An 18398-nucleotide genomic window follows, 5' to 3' on the forward strand; every position below is an offset into this window, starting at 1 on the left:
GAATTTTTATTATAAATATTGTGTGCTGTCTGAGTTTGCACATCTTTTCTTGATTATTTAAAAAATTAGACATGATGGAGTAAAACGAGTTATGGATTTAGATTCAAAGACTCAAAATCCGTAAAAAATACCTACTCTGGTTTCAGTAACAAAACAAAAATTTTATTTTATGGTTCTGTGTAATTTATTATATTTGATAGTAATAAAAATTTCATAAAACTGGCGCGAACTGAGGAAAAATGGCGGGCCAATCAGAGGTTGCTGTCTTATGTCCAGAGAGTCTCTACTTCGCAGCAGCGTGCATTGTGCATCGCATGATCAGCAAAAGCACGCAACGAAACGAATCTGTTAAAGAAACCAAATCAGTACGAAAACACATCGTGTGCTGTGTACTTTGTATTGCTTAACCTGGTGCCAATTGCCAATCCAATTACCGAAGTAGCATTAAATCAAACGTAGTTGCGAACATGTCATAAATTTCGTTTGGTTTAATTTTATCGAATTAGTTCAAACATAAGGAAATATCGTGTAAAAATCGGCGCGTATATGTGTATGAAACGTTGGAGAGGAAAGTGATTTCTACTCAATATTCTCGCCATAATTGTCAAAACACACAGGAAAGATGGCGGAGCAGAGTGACAGGAGTCAATTACCGCCCGGTTGGGAATGCAGATACGATATTCGCAGTGGTCGTCCGTACGTATATATATTGTATATAGCATGGAATGTCATTTTTTGTTAATAAAAAAAAAAAAATTTGTATAAAATTTCTAAAATCAAAACTTTGTATCGATACGTATAACCTGACATGATAACCCTGTATTCTGTGTTTTCTAATGCAAAATACATACATACAGAGATTTCATAATCTTTTATACACATTTTTGTTTACATTTTCTAAAATTATTTAATTGAATGAAAATGGAGATAATTGTTTTAGCATATTTATTGATTCGAAAATTAATTAAATATATTTAAAAGTAGGTAATGTTCTGTCTTTATTAATATGTTAAGAGTTCAAGGAGATTTTGCTTTGATGAGTGCACTACTAATCTAAAAATAATTATCGAAAATCGATTTTGCATGGTATTTCTTAATGTAAAAGAAATAATTAAATATAGAAATATAGTTTTGATGAATTTGTATTTTTCTAGATATTTTATAAACCATTTTAATCGTACTACAACATGGGAAGATCCAAGAGTGAGATACTGGCAGTATTCTCAATATATACAATCTCAGAACTCGATGGCTTTGAGTTCAGCTACTACTACTACTACTTCTCAAGATATTCCTATGCAGGTCAGTTAACAATACAGTTGAGAATTCATGTGTTACTTGTAAGGCTGTTATTATTATTACTGTTGTTTTTTTTATAAATGTATTATACATTTTATCTGTAATAAAAAAATTTTATATTTTTTTAATAACAGTATATAAATTATTTTTTTAAGTTATTTTAAGTTCATCTATTTAAGTTTATTTATTTAAGTACTTTTATCTATACTTTATATTTCAAATATATTTATTTGGCATGGTTTCTATGAAAAAAAGAAACATCAGTAGAGAATATTGAAATTAGCCCTACTGAAACCTGCTATTGATATACTGAATTATGATGTCAAAAACAAGAAATTATTTGAATTTTATTCTAGCAAATAGTTTTATTGAATGCAACAATCATGTTCCATAATATGGAAAATTTAAAAAATTATTAAAATTAGGAAAATTAGAAAGAAATCTCTAATCCGTGACTTAATAAATCTTGATCTCAGTCATAAGCTTTATTTACAGTAAAATAAAAGTGAGAATTAAGCTTAACATGTGAATAAAAATATGTACAGAGTGTCCAGCAACTTGCAAATATAAATTGAATATTATATTCCTTAGCTTAAATGGAGAGACAGAAATTTTAATATAAAAATATCTAAATATCTAAAATTCGAGAAAATATGACATAACATTTGACAAACTGTCAAACCAATGACAAAACTGTCACAATGATTAATTTTTCTCATTTAATAGTCATTATAGTTTAAATATCAAATGAAAATTTAAATTTATATATAAATAAATAGATTTTATACTAATAAAGATTTAATAAAACATTATATTTATAAGAACATAACATTTGTTAGGTTATAAATTATTAATAATATATTCTATCTTATAAAAAAATGTTGCTTTTTAATAAGAAATTTGATTAATCAAATATAGATTTCCTGTTGATTAATTAATTGAGACAAATATGATTAGTAATATCATAATCAAAAATGTCAGTAATAGCTATGTATTCTAGTAATGCTATTAAATTAAATTTAGCTTATTAATTTAATTAATGAAAATTATTAATTTAGTTTAAAATTATGAAAGCATGACGAATTTATACATATTTTTAATCAAATTTATTTAAAAAATGATTACATAACAAATGTTCAAAATGATCATTTGTCTATGTACAAAACTAAATAAAATTTATTTAAAGTGTAAAAATCTTTTATGTGTAATTACAACCAGTAGAAAATAATTTCAACTTAATTATTTAATTGATAACTTAATTTTTAGATTTAGTTAATTTTAAACTTAGTTAACTTAATAATTTTGAATTATTTAAACAAATTTTAAATTAAAAAAAACAACATAAGTGAGAATAAAAAATAGCAAATATTGATATTTTTTAATCGAATATTACTAATCATATTTTTCTGAATTGGTTTATCAGTAGAAAATATACATTTGATAAAATTTTATTACATATTAAAAAATGATTTACACGAAAGGGTATCAGCAAGAATATATAATCTATAAATGAACAAATTTTGTATTTTTACCAATATATTTGTAATTATATATTTCTTATTAATATAAAATTTATTTTGTGCAATTGGCGCGCGAAAAGTCGCCCTTTCCGCACATGATGGGATTTTAGAAAGGGCTTCCTTTCCATGCACCGGTCACACAAAATATTGTAGCCAACATGTGTGGGTCATAAATCGGCCCTGCACTTGTTAGCTAATATACTATTATTTACATATTGATTTTAAAGTGATTATTTGATACATAATATAGTATAACAATTTTATTATAGTGAAAAATTAATTACAGTCTTAGGTTTGATCACGTTTAATTCTGCAATACTATTACTCATATAGGATTTTATTTTTAATATCTGCATACACACATACAATGTATTAATTAATCATGTTTAAGTGTAATTTGGAAGTAGAATTATCTCAATATTAAGTAGAAAAATCACAGTACAATATTGCCTTTACACAGTGTACTTATATATTTCATATTATATTGATATCTTGTTTCTTATGTGCTTAAAACGTAATGAAATCTTATGTATGCACATTGCTAGGTTTCAAAAGAAAATGCGTCATCTGATAGTATACGAAATTCATATCTAGAAAAATAATTTGTTTATATCATTTTTTATATAAAAAAATTGTGTATATATAAAAGGAAAATAATAAATAATAATGATGATACAATAATTTTATAATATATATAAATATAATTATAAATAATGATAATATATTGTATAATTTTATGATATATATACAATTATAAAAGGCATTATATGATATAGTTATATACATATATATTAATTTTATATACAATATATGTATAAATACAAATACTATGTATAATGAAAATCTGTATGTGTGTAATATATTAAAAATGATAAAATATTTCAGTATTTATTGATTTGCAGAAAGAGTATATGCTTTGTAATGCTACATAGGCATTAATATTTTTTAGTTATAAAATTTAGCATAGCTATGTAAATGTATTTTTATATATTTATAGGTTACTGCATTTTATAAGTTTATTATACTTAAGGTTTAAGTGGTTAAATTAGTCCGATTTTTTTTTAATTTTACATCGTTACAAGATTTTAGAAAATAAATTTTTGTATAAAAATAATAAACTTATATATTCTTTAATATTATAAAATAAAATTGTTAGTTAAGTCTATTAAATCAAATTTTTGTATTTGAATTTGTTTTTCTGTTGTTACTATTATTTTATAGAAACTTTTTATAGACAGAGATGAATAAAGTAATAAATAATCCATTTTGAAAAAATTCTAACTTCATAATGAATCTTGTAGCCTTTGTTTTTAACGTTTGGACACTTTTGCACATGTTCTATTGTTTTTTTATTGGTTCTATTGGCCTAATTGACCAAAAATGGTCTAATCTAGCCGGTCATTAATTGCTTGAAATAAATTCTTTTAATCGATTAATTTTCATATACTTTTCTTCTTAAAATCAGTGCTTGAGGATTTGTTATATAGTAAAAAATATGCTTCAAACAAAAGATACTCGCAGAAACATGTTTAAAATATATTTTTTATTCACGGGCTATGTTGGAATTTTTCAACGCGCATGTGTGAAATCTTAAATACATATATGTACATAAAGAACGCTTTTTTTAATTTGATTGATTGGGTTAAATCCGTATCAGGTAACGTATTGAAGATTGAGATTGAAGATCGAAGATTGCAATTTGACCAATCAAAACAAAGACATTTTAGTCCTTTTTGTTTTGGTTAATTAAATTCCAATCTTTAATCCTCAATTTTCAATGTCTGATATGGGGTTTAGTATATTCTCTTTAGACGGTCATAAAATTAATTTAAAGTGTGTTTAATTGTAAGAGTACTCCTTACAGACTTGTAGATTAAATTTTCAATTTGTAGATTTGAATTTAGTATACAGGGTAGGGCAAGAGTTCCGAAATGGCAAAATATTTCAGAAAATATTTATTTATTATAATAAAAAAATGTTTCAAATAAAAAGAGTAGGACTTAAATAAACTATTTGATGATATTATTTGTTTGATCTTGAAAAGCCCGGTCAAGGTCAACATGAAAGTTTTAAATGGAACTTCCTATTTTTTATTAAATATTCTTATAGTCGATGTCGAGACCTTTCTAAAACATTATAAAACTAAAACATAATAAAATATTGTTTCATAAGGTACTTTTCGAGTTATAAGACTTGAAAGTTATAGTACTGCCGACATTAGCGCTACCCAATTTTCACTTAATTTATTTTTTGATCTTAATTTAAGATCGGTCTATAAATTCTGGCCCTACTGTGTCTTCACGTGCACTCCAATTGTAACTAAAAGTTGAAATCATTTCGACATCAAGTTAAATGCAATAAACCACCAGAATAGACCAGAATAGATCCGTCATTAACAATGAGTGACGACAGATTGACGCAAACAACTTTAACACGCTGTCAGTGATTAAAAAAAAAAAATTATTTCCCTTGTTCTGAAAAATACAAATTTAGTTATAAATTGTGTAACTGATTGTGAGTAAAAAAATTGTAGGATAATTTAGAAAATAGCGTTTTGCAGGTAAAATTTTATATAGAATAAATACTTACCATAGTTTATATCATCTAATAATGCTCGATTAGTTGGCCTTTTTATATACTAAATTTTGTTTTAAAATGTTATAGTTTATAAAACTTGAGCAGAATTTTTTGAGAAAAAATTTTTTATCAAGATTCAGAGTGTCAAAAATATGTAATTTAAAGGAACAACGTATCCTTTTTTAAAACAGAAAGATAAAAAATTGTAAAAACTACCGCGATTTCACGTTAAAGTGAAAACTTTAAACTTCAAAATGCGTTTTTAATTTTTAATTTACGATGATTTTTCGCCGAGTTTCAGAGATTTGAAGATATAAATTTTAGGCTAAGAAAAATATTCCTTATTTTTTTAAGTAGTGTATATCACGTATACAGGATTTAAAAGTCTAATGGTTATCTCGTAAACAATACATTTTAGAAAAGAATATTTCAGACAAAAGTTATTAGTTTAAATAGGCGTATTCAACACAGTATAATTTGGCGTTGCCAAGATCAGGGAAGTTATTTTGAATTTTTTAAATGAAATTATCATATTTTTTTATATGAATCGACTTCTCGTTATATTTTGTATAAAAAGTTATAAGAGTATGATAGTTAAAAAGTGAATAGTTTACAAAATATTTTATACTTTAATTTGATATAATCTTACATAAATTACCCAGCAAACACAAATGTTACAGTAACATAACAAATGTAAATGTTACATTGTAACATAACTATTACAGCTATGTTATGTTACTGTAACATTTCTGTTTGCTGGGTATGAAATATTTCGTAAAATATTTAATTTCTGATGATTTTATCTCAATACTTTTATACAATACAAAATAATGAGAGAAATAGATGTAAGGATAACAGAGTTGTTTTTAAGAAAAAAATGTATAGCTGCTAGCTTGATATATAGCAAATTCTATACTTTTTCTTAAGAACAATTATATTTTTTTTTACACCAATCGATTTCTCTCATTATTTTACAAACATAGAAGTAGATTTAGATCCAATTAACCGATCCAATTAACTAATCCAAAATAACAGGATATTTTACATTTAATATTAATATTTTATATTTAGAATATAGAGATATTTCATAGTTTATATAAAATTGTGTCAAATTTAGATATAAAATATCTTGCAAAACCGATCGAAATAACTAAATCATTTATCTCTTTTTATATTATTTTTGTATAATTTTGTATAATTTTTAATTTTAAATGACTCTTTACAAGAAACAATTTTTGATATACAGAATATCGAATGAGATTCATTGGACTTCCTATATCTATTAACGATTTAATGCTATTTCTGGCTCGTTTGCGCTATACATATATTTGTACGCATTATCTACTATTCTGTCTTCGTTCTACTAAGTAGATGGTCTTTTCTGCTATCGATGATTCGTCGTTTTTTCTTTTTTCTTTTGCTCGATCACATGGCTCTTGCCTCTCCACTGACTTCTCTTTTTGGACACGAGAGACTGAGTCTTTCTTGCCCACATTTGAAACAAGTGATTTTTCTTTGTCTTTTCTTGAAAGAATTCTCTTGTCTGTCTAAATCAGATATAAGTAAAGAACAAGTAAAAAGGTTCTAAATGTTAATTATATTTAGAATATTCACAGAATGGTTTACAAAAATGTGGTTACAATAAGTAAAATTGATGGCAAGTAAGTAAAAATGAGATACGTTGTGCCAACTTAAAAAGCTATTAGTATATAAAAATAACCAGACAACAAAACAGGAACCACTACAATACCTATAGCGCACAATTCAAAGAACAGACTAGCTACAGTAAATCTGCCATTTACTCCCAATAAATTCTTTTGTCTTGTTAATTTACAATGAAAACAAGCTTTGTTTATCCATCGCATAACTGCTGCTTCTTTATTTATTTCTTAACTTTAGACTCTGAAACGTGTGCTGTTTCCGTTTTTTTACATTTCACCGTGTCTTCTGTGATTTTCCTCACGTGTTTTAGGAATGATCCATACTTTGCACAATTTTTTGCAGTACGGGATGCTTTACTCCATCCGCCAATAACTCTATTTTCTCCTCAGAAAGCACAAGTGACTGCATTAACTCCTATTTTTCTTCCGCGTAATCAATAAACCTTTTATTGTAAGATTTCTACGTTTTCTGACTCACTCTCGCTAGTTGTGTACGTTTCTTTCATCTCGAAATTTAAGTTTTATGCGAAACTTCTCTTAGGTTGTTACTTCCTTTAGTGTCTGTCTGTTGTATCAGTCCAATGCTCTAGTTATTAATCGATTCACCGCGTCTCATTTCAATAATGAAATTTATCATTTTAGTGTTAGCAGCGGTGAATCGATTCGCGCCACGCTCGTGATTTTTTCCAAACATTTAATGACTTTCTCTTCTTCTTTACTAGAAAAAATAGGTATTAACTTACAAAAAAAATTGGTACCAATTTTAATTACTCTCTCTCTAGCGTTATTATCCGTATTTATATTTCATCTTTGATCTATAATACGGTTCTTCAATTGTTTGAGTGGATAAAGGGACTTTGCCTGTGATAGAAACCTGAGTGCAAGATTGTACTCGTATAGTAAACAAAAGAAGTGTAAATCCAATATTACTACACATCAGAGATGGTCATTAATTAATTACTTTTTAAATTAATTATAGCATTTAATTACAAACAGATGTAATCAAATGTAATTAAAATATTTTTAATTGACGATTAATTTTAGAAAGATTAATTAGAGATCGTTACAATGACGATTGATATAAGCTAGATTAATCGAAGATCGCTTAATTAACAATTAATATGATCGAAGTCAATTGAAGATTATTTAATTGACAATTGATATAAACGAAATTAATCGGAGAGCGATCGATTAAACGATTAATACAAGCTAATTTAATTAAAAGTTTTTCAATTAAACGATTAATGAGTTAATTTTAATTAGAAGTACTTTAATGGACGATTGAAAAAAACAGATTCAATTGAAGACAATTCAATTGACAATTGATTTGAGCAGAAACAATTAAAAAATATATAATTGACGATTAAATATAGCAAATTTAATGCGAATCTCTTCCATTAATAATTGACTTAAGAAAATCGATATAATTTCTCTATTTCCATTAATTAACAATGTGTAACAATTAATAAAATTTTAATTTTAATCGAAGATGTTTGATTGATGATATTAATATAACTGGATTTAAATAATATATATCTTTTCCTTGGTTCTAGCAAAGTTATTGTACGTAATAGTTACAATATAAATAATAAATAATTTACGTTTTTTAAACCATATTTTTATTCAGAACATTTTTAATTCATTATACATTTATTATTTTAGAACAAATGGAAAAAAATTCGAGAAATATGCAATATATATTAACATTAAATATAATTAAATTTTATAACAATTTTATAACTTATTTTATAACAATGGATTATCTGGTATTTTTTTTCTGCTGTTTTGTTAATATCTTTTGAGACGACAGCACAGGCTTCATTTCTCTTTTACTGTCACGCTTTCTTTGCACATAAGCTCGATTTCTAATGATATTCGATATTCTGTCATTATAAGATAATTGTCGTTATGTTAGGTCAGTTTTGATTTAGTTTCTATCATATTGTGTCAATACGCAATATTCAAATTCTATTATTTTTATATTAAGAATTTTCTTTAATTTTCGCAACATTTTATGACATATAAGGCAAGAATTGTTTGTTTTTTTGCTGAATTCTATTAAGAATAACTGAACCGGCATATACTCAATTGCTGCTGGAGTTCTTTCAATATCACATGTATATGTACATACGATATACAGGGTGTATCAGAAAAATGGATACCTCGGATTAATTTAAAGGGATGTTTTAGAAAAAAATGTTTCAAAAGTTGTATGACTTTAAGGGCGACATAAGATGGCAAAGATTTGACCTTGGATAGTCGTTTGAAGGTCATATGAAGATCAGCTGCAATTTCGTAAATGGAACCTACTATTTTTTATTGCATATTCTTTTAACTTTCCAAAACATTATAATAAAGTATTTTTCTTTTAAATACTTTTTGAGTTATAAAATTTGAAGTTAATAATTTGACATAAAATATATACGTAAAATATCGTGTAAAATATTTAGTTTTCGGTAATCTTACCTTAATACTTTTATCCAATTATGAGATCAATTATTTATTGTAAAAAAAACAGATAATTGTTTTTAAAAAAGTATGCAATTTGCAACATACTGCGTAATTTTTTTTAAAAGTAATTATGTGTTTTCTTTACACCGTTTAATTGATCTCATTATTCCATGCATAAAAGTATTAAGATAACATTACTGAAAATTAAATATTTTATGTTAAAAAAATTGATAATTTTAAGCTTTATAACTCAAAAAGTACTTAAAGAGAAAAATATTTTATTATAGTGTTTTGGAAAGCTCTCGAAATAAGCTATAAGAATATGCAATAAAAAATAATTCTATTTAATAAATTAAAGGTGATCTTCACGTGACTTTCAAACGACTCTTTAAGATCAAATCTTTGTCACTATCTCATGTCTCCCTTGAAGTCATACAACTTTTGTTGAAATATTTTTTCTGAAACGCCATGTTTTTGATATATTTATGTATATTTTTTAAAATAGGATACCCTATAAAGCAAAGTCAGTACACACATTTTGTTACTTAATGTTATAATTAATATAAAATATAAAATATTAAATAATAATAAGAATATTAGTCGGCTTTTTTAATATAAAATACGATATACACCTTTTTCTTTTCGGCCACAGACGCTTTCGGCTAAACGCGATGTTATTGCGAAAATTAAGTAAGAAAATTAAGGAATCTGAGAATTTGTGTCCTGTGGTTGGGATCTCAAGAATTCTCCTTGTTCCTCTTTTAACTTCCCCCGTAAAGAAATAGGCGAGAAAAATGTTGGTCCGAAAGTTGACTAAATCGGGAATTGAATCCGAGACCTTCCTCTTGCCAGGCGAATGCTCTTCCAACTTGGCTCTGTGGCCGAGAAGAAGGAGGTGTATATCGTGTTTTATAAAATATTAAATTCAATAGGTAAATAAAATAGATTTTATAAAAATAAACTAATAGACTAAATAGACTAATAAAATAGAAATCGATGACATAATAAAAATATATGTATAAAAATGAGAAAATAAAAAGCATTATAATAAATCTTATGATAATTTGCAAGAAAGAAATTCATATTGCTCGTTTTTGACATCATCAACTCAATATGACCATAGTGAGGAAATCGAGGAGGAAATGGAACTTTTATAAGAACCTTATTTAATATTTATAAAATTTTACGATTTATTTTTTATTACTATTGCAACAAGTATGTATTGTAGATGTATTTTAAAAATTATATATATATATATATATATATTTTTTTTTTTTAAGTATTAAACATTTTGAAAACATTTGAATACCTTTATGATTTACTATATATGTGTAGTCTTTTGCAATTTCTTTATTAAAATTAATGTTTTTATTTATATAAACAAAAGAAATACAACAATTATATATATATATATATATATATATATATATATATAAATTCTTCTAATGAAAAATATCATTTGTATACATAAAAACCGAAACAGATATTTATTTTTTGTTAATTAAAAATATATTAAATATTACATATTATATATATATACATATATTATATATAGGAGTTTTTGAGATATAAATATTTTGATACGTAAATATCTCGAAAACGACGCATTTTTGAAGAGTAAAGTTTGAAACAAAAGTTGTTTGATTTTGAGAGGCAAACATAACAGCATTATTTGTTTCTAATTCGGTGATGTTTTCAAGGTTATTTCAAGGTCAACTTAATTTTTAAAACTAGAACTATCATAATTTTTTACGAGTATATAAAAATAATTGATTATTTACAATATTTGACATAAAAAATTGTAAAGATAAAAAAATAAGTGAATGAAATAGTTTATCATACAAATTTATTGAAATTTCGATCTAACTGGCCAGTACAATTTATTAAAAACACTACGTTTCGACCCTTAGGTACGGGTCCTTTTCAAGTGTAATTTTTAAGATGTTGATTCGACAGCAGTAAAATTACTGAAATAGTTTATGAGATATTTTGTATTTTAATGTGACATAATTTTTCATAAAGTATAAAAAAACTTATAAAATATTCATTTTTGATGATTTTACCTCAATACTTTTATGCACAAAATAATGAGAAGAATCAATTGGTATAAAGAAAATATAACATAGTTGTTTTTAAGAAAAAATGTGTAGCTGTTAGTTGCAAATTACATGTTACATTATTGCACACTGCATATATTATTTTGCACATAAAAGTTAGTGAGATGATCGAAAAATGAATGTTTTACGAGATATTTTATATTTTATGTAAAATCGTCACATTAAAATACAAAACATTTCATAAACTATTTACTTTTTGATTTTTTTACTCTTACAACTTTTTATGCCAAAAAATCGATTATTTTTATATACAAAAATTATAATGGTTCTATTTAACCCTTTAATTCAAATCTTAACTATTAATCTCCGTAATGCAAGCAATTCAAATTAAATAAAAATAAAAATAAAAATATAAAACCAGCCAACTAACCGGAGACAAAACACAGGATATTGTATATAATCATATTAAAATTCATTCAAAACATACCAGTAAACGTTTCAATTTCACTGGGTCTTCTTCAATACGTATGAACTCAATAAAAAGACTCTTAAAATCCTCGTACGATACAATAAAATTCATTAAAAACTGTGTCATCAATTTTTCCTATTCAAAATTAAAAAATAAAACTAAAAATACACATGATAACGCCATAAAACACAGTACAAGCGCTAGATTTTATGAAAATTATATTCATCGTTTACAAGCGAGAATTTTTTGTCGTCACGTTATTGTATATTATTCTCTTCTTTTCTTTCTTGAAGTTACAGTCATTCGTGCAGTCAACTCCAGAATCACGATTTTCTTAATCAGCGTCGTTCGTGCCATTATCGATGAAATCCGAGATCTTTGTCAAAATCTATAGCGAGTATGTTGTAGAGAAGATCTCGGGTTTCATCGATAATGGCACGAACTGATTAAGAAAATCATGATTCTGGAGTTGACTGCACGAATGACTGTAACTTGTAAAGAACGAAAAGAAGGGAATAATCAAGAGATACGGTAGTGTCTCGCGACAAGTCACAAAATCATAGCGAGATACTTCTGTGTATCTTTACGCGAGTCGGACTTTTGACAGTATCTTATATTATCAGATCTCATAGAAGGATTGAACTGATCGTATTCAGATAGACTTAATCGATAGCTTGGGTTTAAATTGTATCAGAAAACTGTCTTTACTTTTGCTCTACGTATTATATATACAGAGATATTACGATGTAAAGTTTGACTTTATAATAAAATTGAAAATTTTGGTTATCGTCGTCGACCTTCTCAATGCGCATGTGTGCGAAAATGTACTGTTCAAGCAGTCAACGCTAGATTGTATTAATGTCGCTCCATGATCCATGATGTTAGGTTGTGTGTCAGGAGGTTTGATGACATGTAACATGTATGTAGGTTATATTATTTCCTACAATGTCATGTTACACTATCATGAGTATATGACGTCATTAATTTTGACGTTATTTCCTGTTGCGATTACTGCAACCGGCGAGGTAAAGCACTCGCAGTAATCAAGATGGCTACCTCCATGTGTACGGTGGAACTAACTTTTAAATTCCATATCTGAATATAATGATACAATATTTTTAACGTAATTTTTACATTTTATTCTAGGTATTTTAATTTGTCGTCTCATTTCATTTATTAATTCCATTTCCAAATCGCTTTCACTTGATGACTCACTCGAATCATATATATTCTCGATTAAATTATATGTAATTAATGCAATAATGGTATTATCCATTTCACCAATTTTTCACTCGATGATTATTAGCGAAAAAGGTTAGTTAAAAGTCTGCTGAAAGCGTACTGTAGTGCGTTCCGTTTTACTATTTTGCAGTAGCTTCAAAGTGCACAAAATTAAAAAGGAACGCTGTCAACAGTACACTTGCATGACGTCATAGTGCCAGTACTTGCAGTGCATAACGTAACGCACCCTAAGTACATATTAGTTGTAATGAAACGACCAAGAGAAAATATAAATTTGGCTGATAAATTCAGAAATGAATACTTTTATAGAGGGAGGGGTGAGTGAGGGAGGGAGAAAGAGAGAGAGAAAGAGGTCTAATGTGTATATTATTGATTTATACTAATGTGTATATTGATATATAATTACATTTATTATAATATAATTTCTTTTATAATATAATTACTTATTTATTATAATATAATTACATTTATTTATATAGCTGCTATATAACATGTGTACTAACGTAAATGTGACATATTAAATACATATTAGTTGTAATTTCCCACTCGTAAAAATAATATTTTGTAATATAACATATGTTACATTGTAGTTATATTATAATAATTATATTCCAGATAACACAATAATAACTTATCCAAAGATTATTTTCAATATTCTACAATATTTATCGATGACTTACAGTGATAACTGGGATGTAATAACAATACAACTACAATGTAACATATGTTATAATACAAAAGTTACATGTATAAGTGAGAAATTACAATTAATGTGTACTTTACATGTAACATTCGTGTTAATTATATTAATAAATATATACATTCAAAAACAATTTCAATTTTTTAAATATTTATTTTCGTATTTGGTTTAATAAAAACAATTCACAAAATAAATAGTAAAAATTATCGATATGCACATTAGACCCCCCCCCCTCTCTCCCTCTCCCTCTCTCTTTCCCTCTCCCCCTTCCCCTTTTCCTCTCTCCCTCCCTCCCCCCAACTTCTCTCTAAATCTCTCTCTCTCTCCACCTTCTCTCTCCCTTTCTCTCCCCCCTCTATCCCTCACCCCCCTCTCTTTCTCTCCCTTTCCTTTCCCCCTAAAAATATATATCTTATTTGATATTATTGTCAACCATATAATCACTAGTTACATTTGGTCTTTAGAAATATTTTAACCAAAAAAAATAGAAAAATTTTTGTTAAAAAAACTTGGCGCTGCTTTAATATGCAAATATTTTCTAAGTTAATTATTGAATATTTTAAGATACATTACAATAAATTTATTATTTGTTACATTAAGATAATTATAGTATTATAAATTAATTATTTCTTATTTTAAGATTTACAGATACATTACAGTAATTTAAAAAAAAAATTTAGCAGCGCCAAGTTTTTTTAACAAAAATTTTTCTATTTTTTTTGGTTAAAATATTTCTAAAGACCAAATGTAACGAGTGATTATATGGTTGACAATAATATCAAATGAGATATATATTTTCTATCATACTCTTTAATCCAAATAAGATATTATTGTCAATCATAAATCGTTCGTCACATTTGATCTTTTTATATAATTTGCTGCGTTACAATATATGAGTCATATGTTTAATTAATTGTTGTTTGTAAAATATTTCTATGAAAAAAATTATTTAATAAAATAATCATAATAAAAGATTTTATAGTATAAAAGTTTTTATTTGTCGCAATTTTTGATCATTTTTTTTTTTTTTAGAAATATTTAATCATTTTGTACAATAAAAATATATTGTATAAAATTAAAATAACATTATTTTTTAGAGCAGTTTTTTTATAGTAATTTAAAAACACTGTTTTTTTGTATAACACTTTTTTACATGAGCACGTAAACTTATCGCCTTTTTTTACCTTTTTTTAAAAAAGGTAAGTTTTTTTATGGATATACGATAACGCGACGACAAAAAATTCTCGCTTGTAAACGATAAATATGATTTTCATAAAATCTAACGCTTGTACTGCGTTTTATGGCGTTATCATTTGTATTTTTAGTTTTATTTTTTAATTTTGAATAGGAGAAATTAATGTGACACAGTTTTTAGTAAATTTTATTGTATCGTACGAGGATTTTACGAGTACTTTTTATTGAGTTCATATGTATTGAAGAAGACTCAGTGAGGTTGAAACGTTTACTGGTATGTTTTGAATAAATTTTAATGTGATTATGTACAATATCCTGTGTTTTGTCTCCGGTTAGTTGACCTGGTTTATATTTATTTTATTTTTATTCAATTTGAATTGTTAACTCTTTAAGTCTGAGACTCAGATTTCGGATTTAGAAATGCTGCTGCTATATTGGATTTCTGGCGATTTCGAACGACACAGAATGGAATCTTTTAATATTTACAACTTATTTGGGATTGATTAATTGAACGGGCGCGATAAAAAATTTAAATTATAGATTGATGCGTTTTAAGAATAATAAAAATAATAAAGTGAACGTGTTAAATGGCACGTCAAGCACTAAAGGGTTAAAAAAATAAAGTTGACCTTGTAAAATAATCTTGAAAACGAAAATTAAATCAGAAATAAATAATAATGTCAAGTTTATCCGCTACAATAAACATTTTTTTTCAAACTTTTCTTGAAAAATGGGTTATATTGAAGATATTTAGGTGTCTCAATTTAAAAAATTCACCGTGTATATGTGTGTGTATACGGGGTGAATTTCATAACATAACGGTCCGCATGATTTTTTACACTTCGACAGTTTAAAAAAAATATATACAGAGAAAAATAATATGTTACGCAAGCTACCACATATACCACATAATATACCACATAAAATTTTTTTTATAAAATTATCAATATTATCTTAAATTTTTTAAATGGAAATACTAAATTTTTGTATAGAAGTCGATTCCTGACAAATTTGCATAAAAAGTTATGAGGATAAGATGGTCAAAAAGTAAATAATTTACGAGATATCTTATACTCTAATTTCAGATAATGTTATTTAAACTATAAAATATCTCGTAAAATAATCATTTTCTCATAATTTTATTTCAATATTTTTATGCACAAAATAATAAGGAATCGATTGGTATAAAGAAACACATAGTTGTTTTTAAGAAAGCAGCTGGTTTTTATTCAGCTGTTAGCTGCAAATTATAAATTTTTTCTTACAAACAACTTGTTACAAACGACTGTTTTCTTTACACCAATCGTTTTCTTTCATTATGTTTTGTGCGCAGAAGTATTAAGATAAGATGGAAAATGTATTTTACGAGACATTTCATAATTTATGTAATATTATATCAAATTAAACTAAAATATCTTATAAACTATTCATTTTTTGACTATCTTACTCTCATAATTTTTTATGTAGAATATTGAGGAATCGATTTCTGTATAAAAAAATATAGTGATTCTAAAAATTTAATTTAAAAAAATTGAAAGTGTGTTTCGGATTTGATAGGGGAATTAAGAAACTGTGAACGAGAGAAGAAAGTAAACTAAATTTAAGAATAACAGAGTTTAATAAGAAAACAAGAAATAAATATATACAGGGTGTCCGGTAATTGTTGCCTCAACCATCGTGTGCAGGTAAAGTGAGTTAAACCGAATAGGAAAGTCCTCTACCGTTTTGCAATTTTCGCAATAATTATTGAGTTATTAAATAAAAAAGATCGGCCAATCCACGCGAATAGAAGCGCGCGACGAGAAGAGACGTCCTACTGTAACACGATACACGGCGCGCCGCAAAGCGGAAGGAGGATCGAACGATGACTGTCTACGAATCGTGTTCGAAAAATCTTCGTGTATCGTGTTACAGTAGAACGTCTTTTCTCGTCGCGCGCTTCTATTTGCGTGGATTGGCCGATCTTTCTTATTTAATAATTTAATAATTAGTAAGTAAATCGCAAAACGGTAGAGGACTTTTCTATTCAGTTTAACTTACTTTACCTGCACACGACGATTGAGACGACAATTACCGGACACCCTGTATATAGATAGGTTAAAAAAAAAAGGTAATAAAATGCAGAATAATATTGAAAATAATAAGCGTAGAATATCACTGAACATAATATGCGGAGGTTAGCTAATTTTTAAACTCTACAGTAGAAAAGAAAAGAAATCGTTAAATATAATTAATTAAATAAATAGACTCCGCAACATTTAGAATAAATAAAGACGTAAGGAAAATCATGTAATACAGTCTCGGTCCAGTGATTAAACAAATAGACTCAGTAGAACGCTCAATAACTAGAATGAATAAAGAGACTCAAATAATAAAATCACTGTCAAATTTTGGACAAATAAGATATAAATATCATGAGACGATACGCAATAATAACTGAAAGAAGTGGAAAACATAAAGAAATAAGATTATTAGTAACTATAAGATTGTGAGTAGTTAACTGCGAGATTAAAATAAAAGGTTCATGACTAATTTAGTAACAAAGAAAACGTATTTGAATATCTTTATAAACATAGTTAGGCTTATTAAAAGAAATCAACATTAAAACTTGATTATTAAAAAGCAATTCATATGAGTAAAATATAAGAATGAGAACTTGTCGAAGCCAATCAGTGTTTAAGAGAACTTGACAAAATCAAGCTTTATAAGAACCTGATCGTAGCAGGCCTGGGTAGATAAACAGTTCATAGATTCTGTCGAGAACTTGGAATTCACCAAGCCAATATTATATTTTCAGATGTTATTTTAGTTAAGTAAAGATATATTACCTGGACAGAATCGTTTGTGAGATAATTACCGATTCACTTTCTTATGCCATTATTTTTCATTCCACTGCCTTCTGCAGTTATGTGATAAGTTCCATAAAGAGAATGGTATGCTCACCGCCACTGTGTTCGATCGAAGAATCGAGAACGTTTCTGAGAACGATCGAAATCGCCTCGTGTTTGTAATATGGCTGAGTTCGTCAATTCACCCAATTATAGAAGTAATCAATTAACGAACTTGAATAGATTTCAGTCTTTGTTCAACACAACTTTTGGGTGAAAGGTAGACTCTCAATATAATTCCTGACCTCAAGCCAATACGATTAAGACTCAGAAAACACATCCGTTGTCAACGAAGAAAAGAATAACAATGGCCGAATCAAAAAGGAAGAAACGAGGAGGA

The 18398-nt window shown here is 26.6% G+C and overlaps 1 protein-coding gene across 4 annotated transcripts in view; it reads left to right on the forward strand.

Moving 5' to 3' along the window:
• Nucleotides 1-36: 36 nt before the first annotated feature.
• LOC114938087 (uncharacterized) overlaps nt 37-18398 on the forward strand; it is a 41197-nt gene continuing 22835 nt past the window's right edge. For 2 of the 4 annotated variants that reach the window (XM_029311840.2, XM_029311838.2), the window contains exons 1-2: nt 45-696; nt 1155-1302. In XM_029311840.2, coding sequence (XP_029167673.1) covers nt 623-696; nt 1155-1302 — 222 coding nt within the window. In that variant the 5' untranslated portion in view covers nt 45-622. Of the gene's footprint in view, nt 697-1154; nt 1303-18398 lie in introns of all 4 variants that reach the window. The other 2 variants (XM_029311839.2, XM_029311837.2) reach the window with 2 other exon arrangements.

Source organism: Nylanderia fulva, unplaced genomic scaffold (genome assembly GCF_048542155.1).
Source record: "Nylanderia fulva isolate GAGA-0341 unplaced genomic scaffold, ASM4854215v1 Scaffold135, whole genome shotgun sequence".
NCBI classification, from domain to species: Eukaryota; Metazoa; Arthropoda; class Insecta; order Hymenoptera; family Formicidae; genus Nylanderia; species Nylanderia fulva.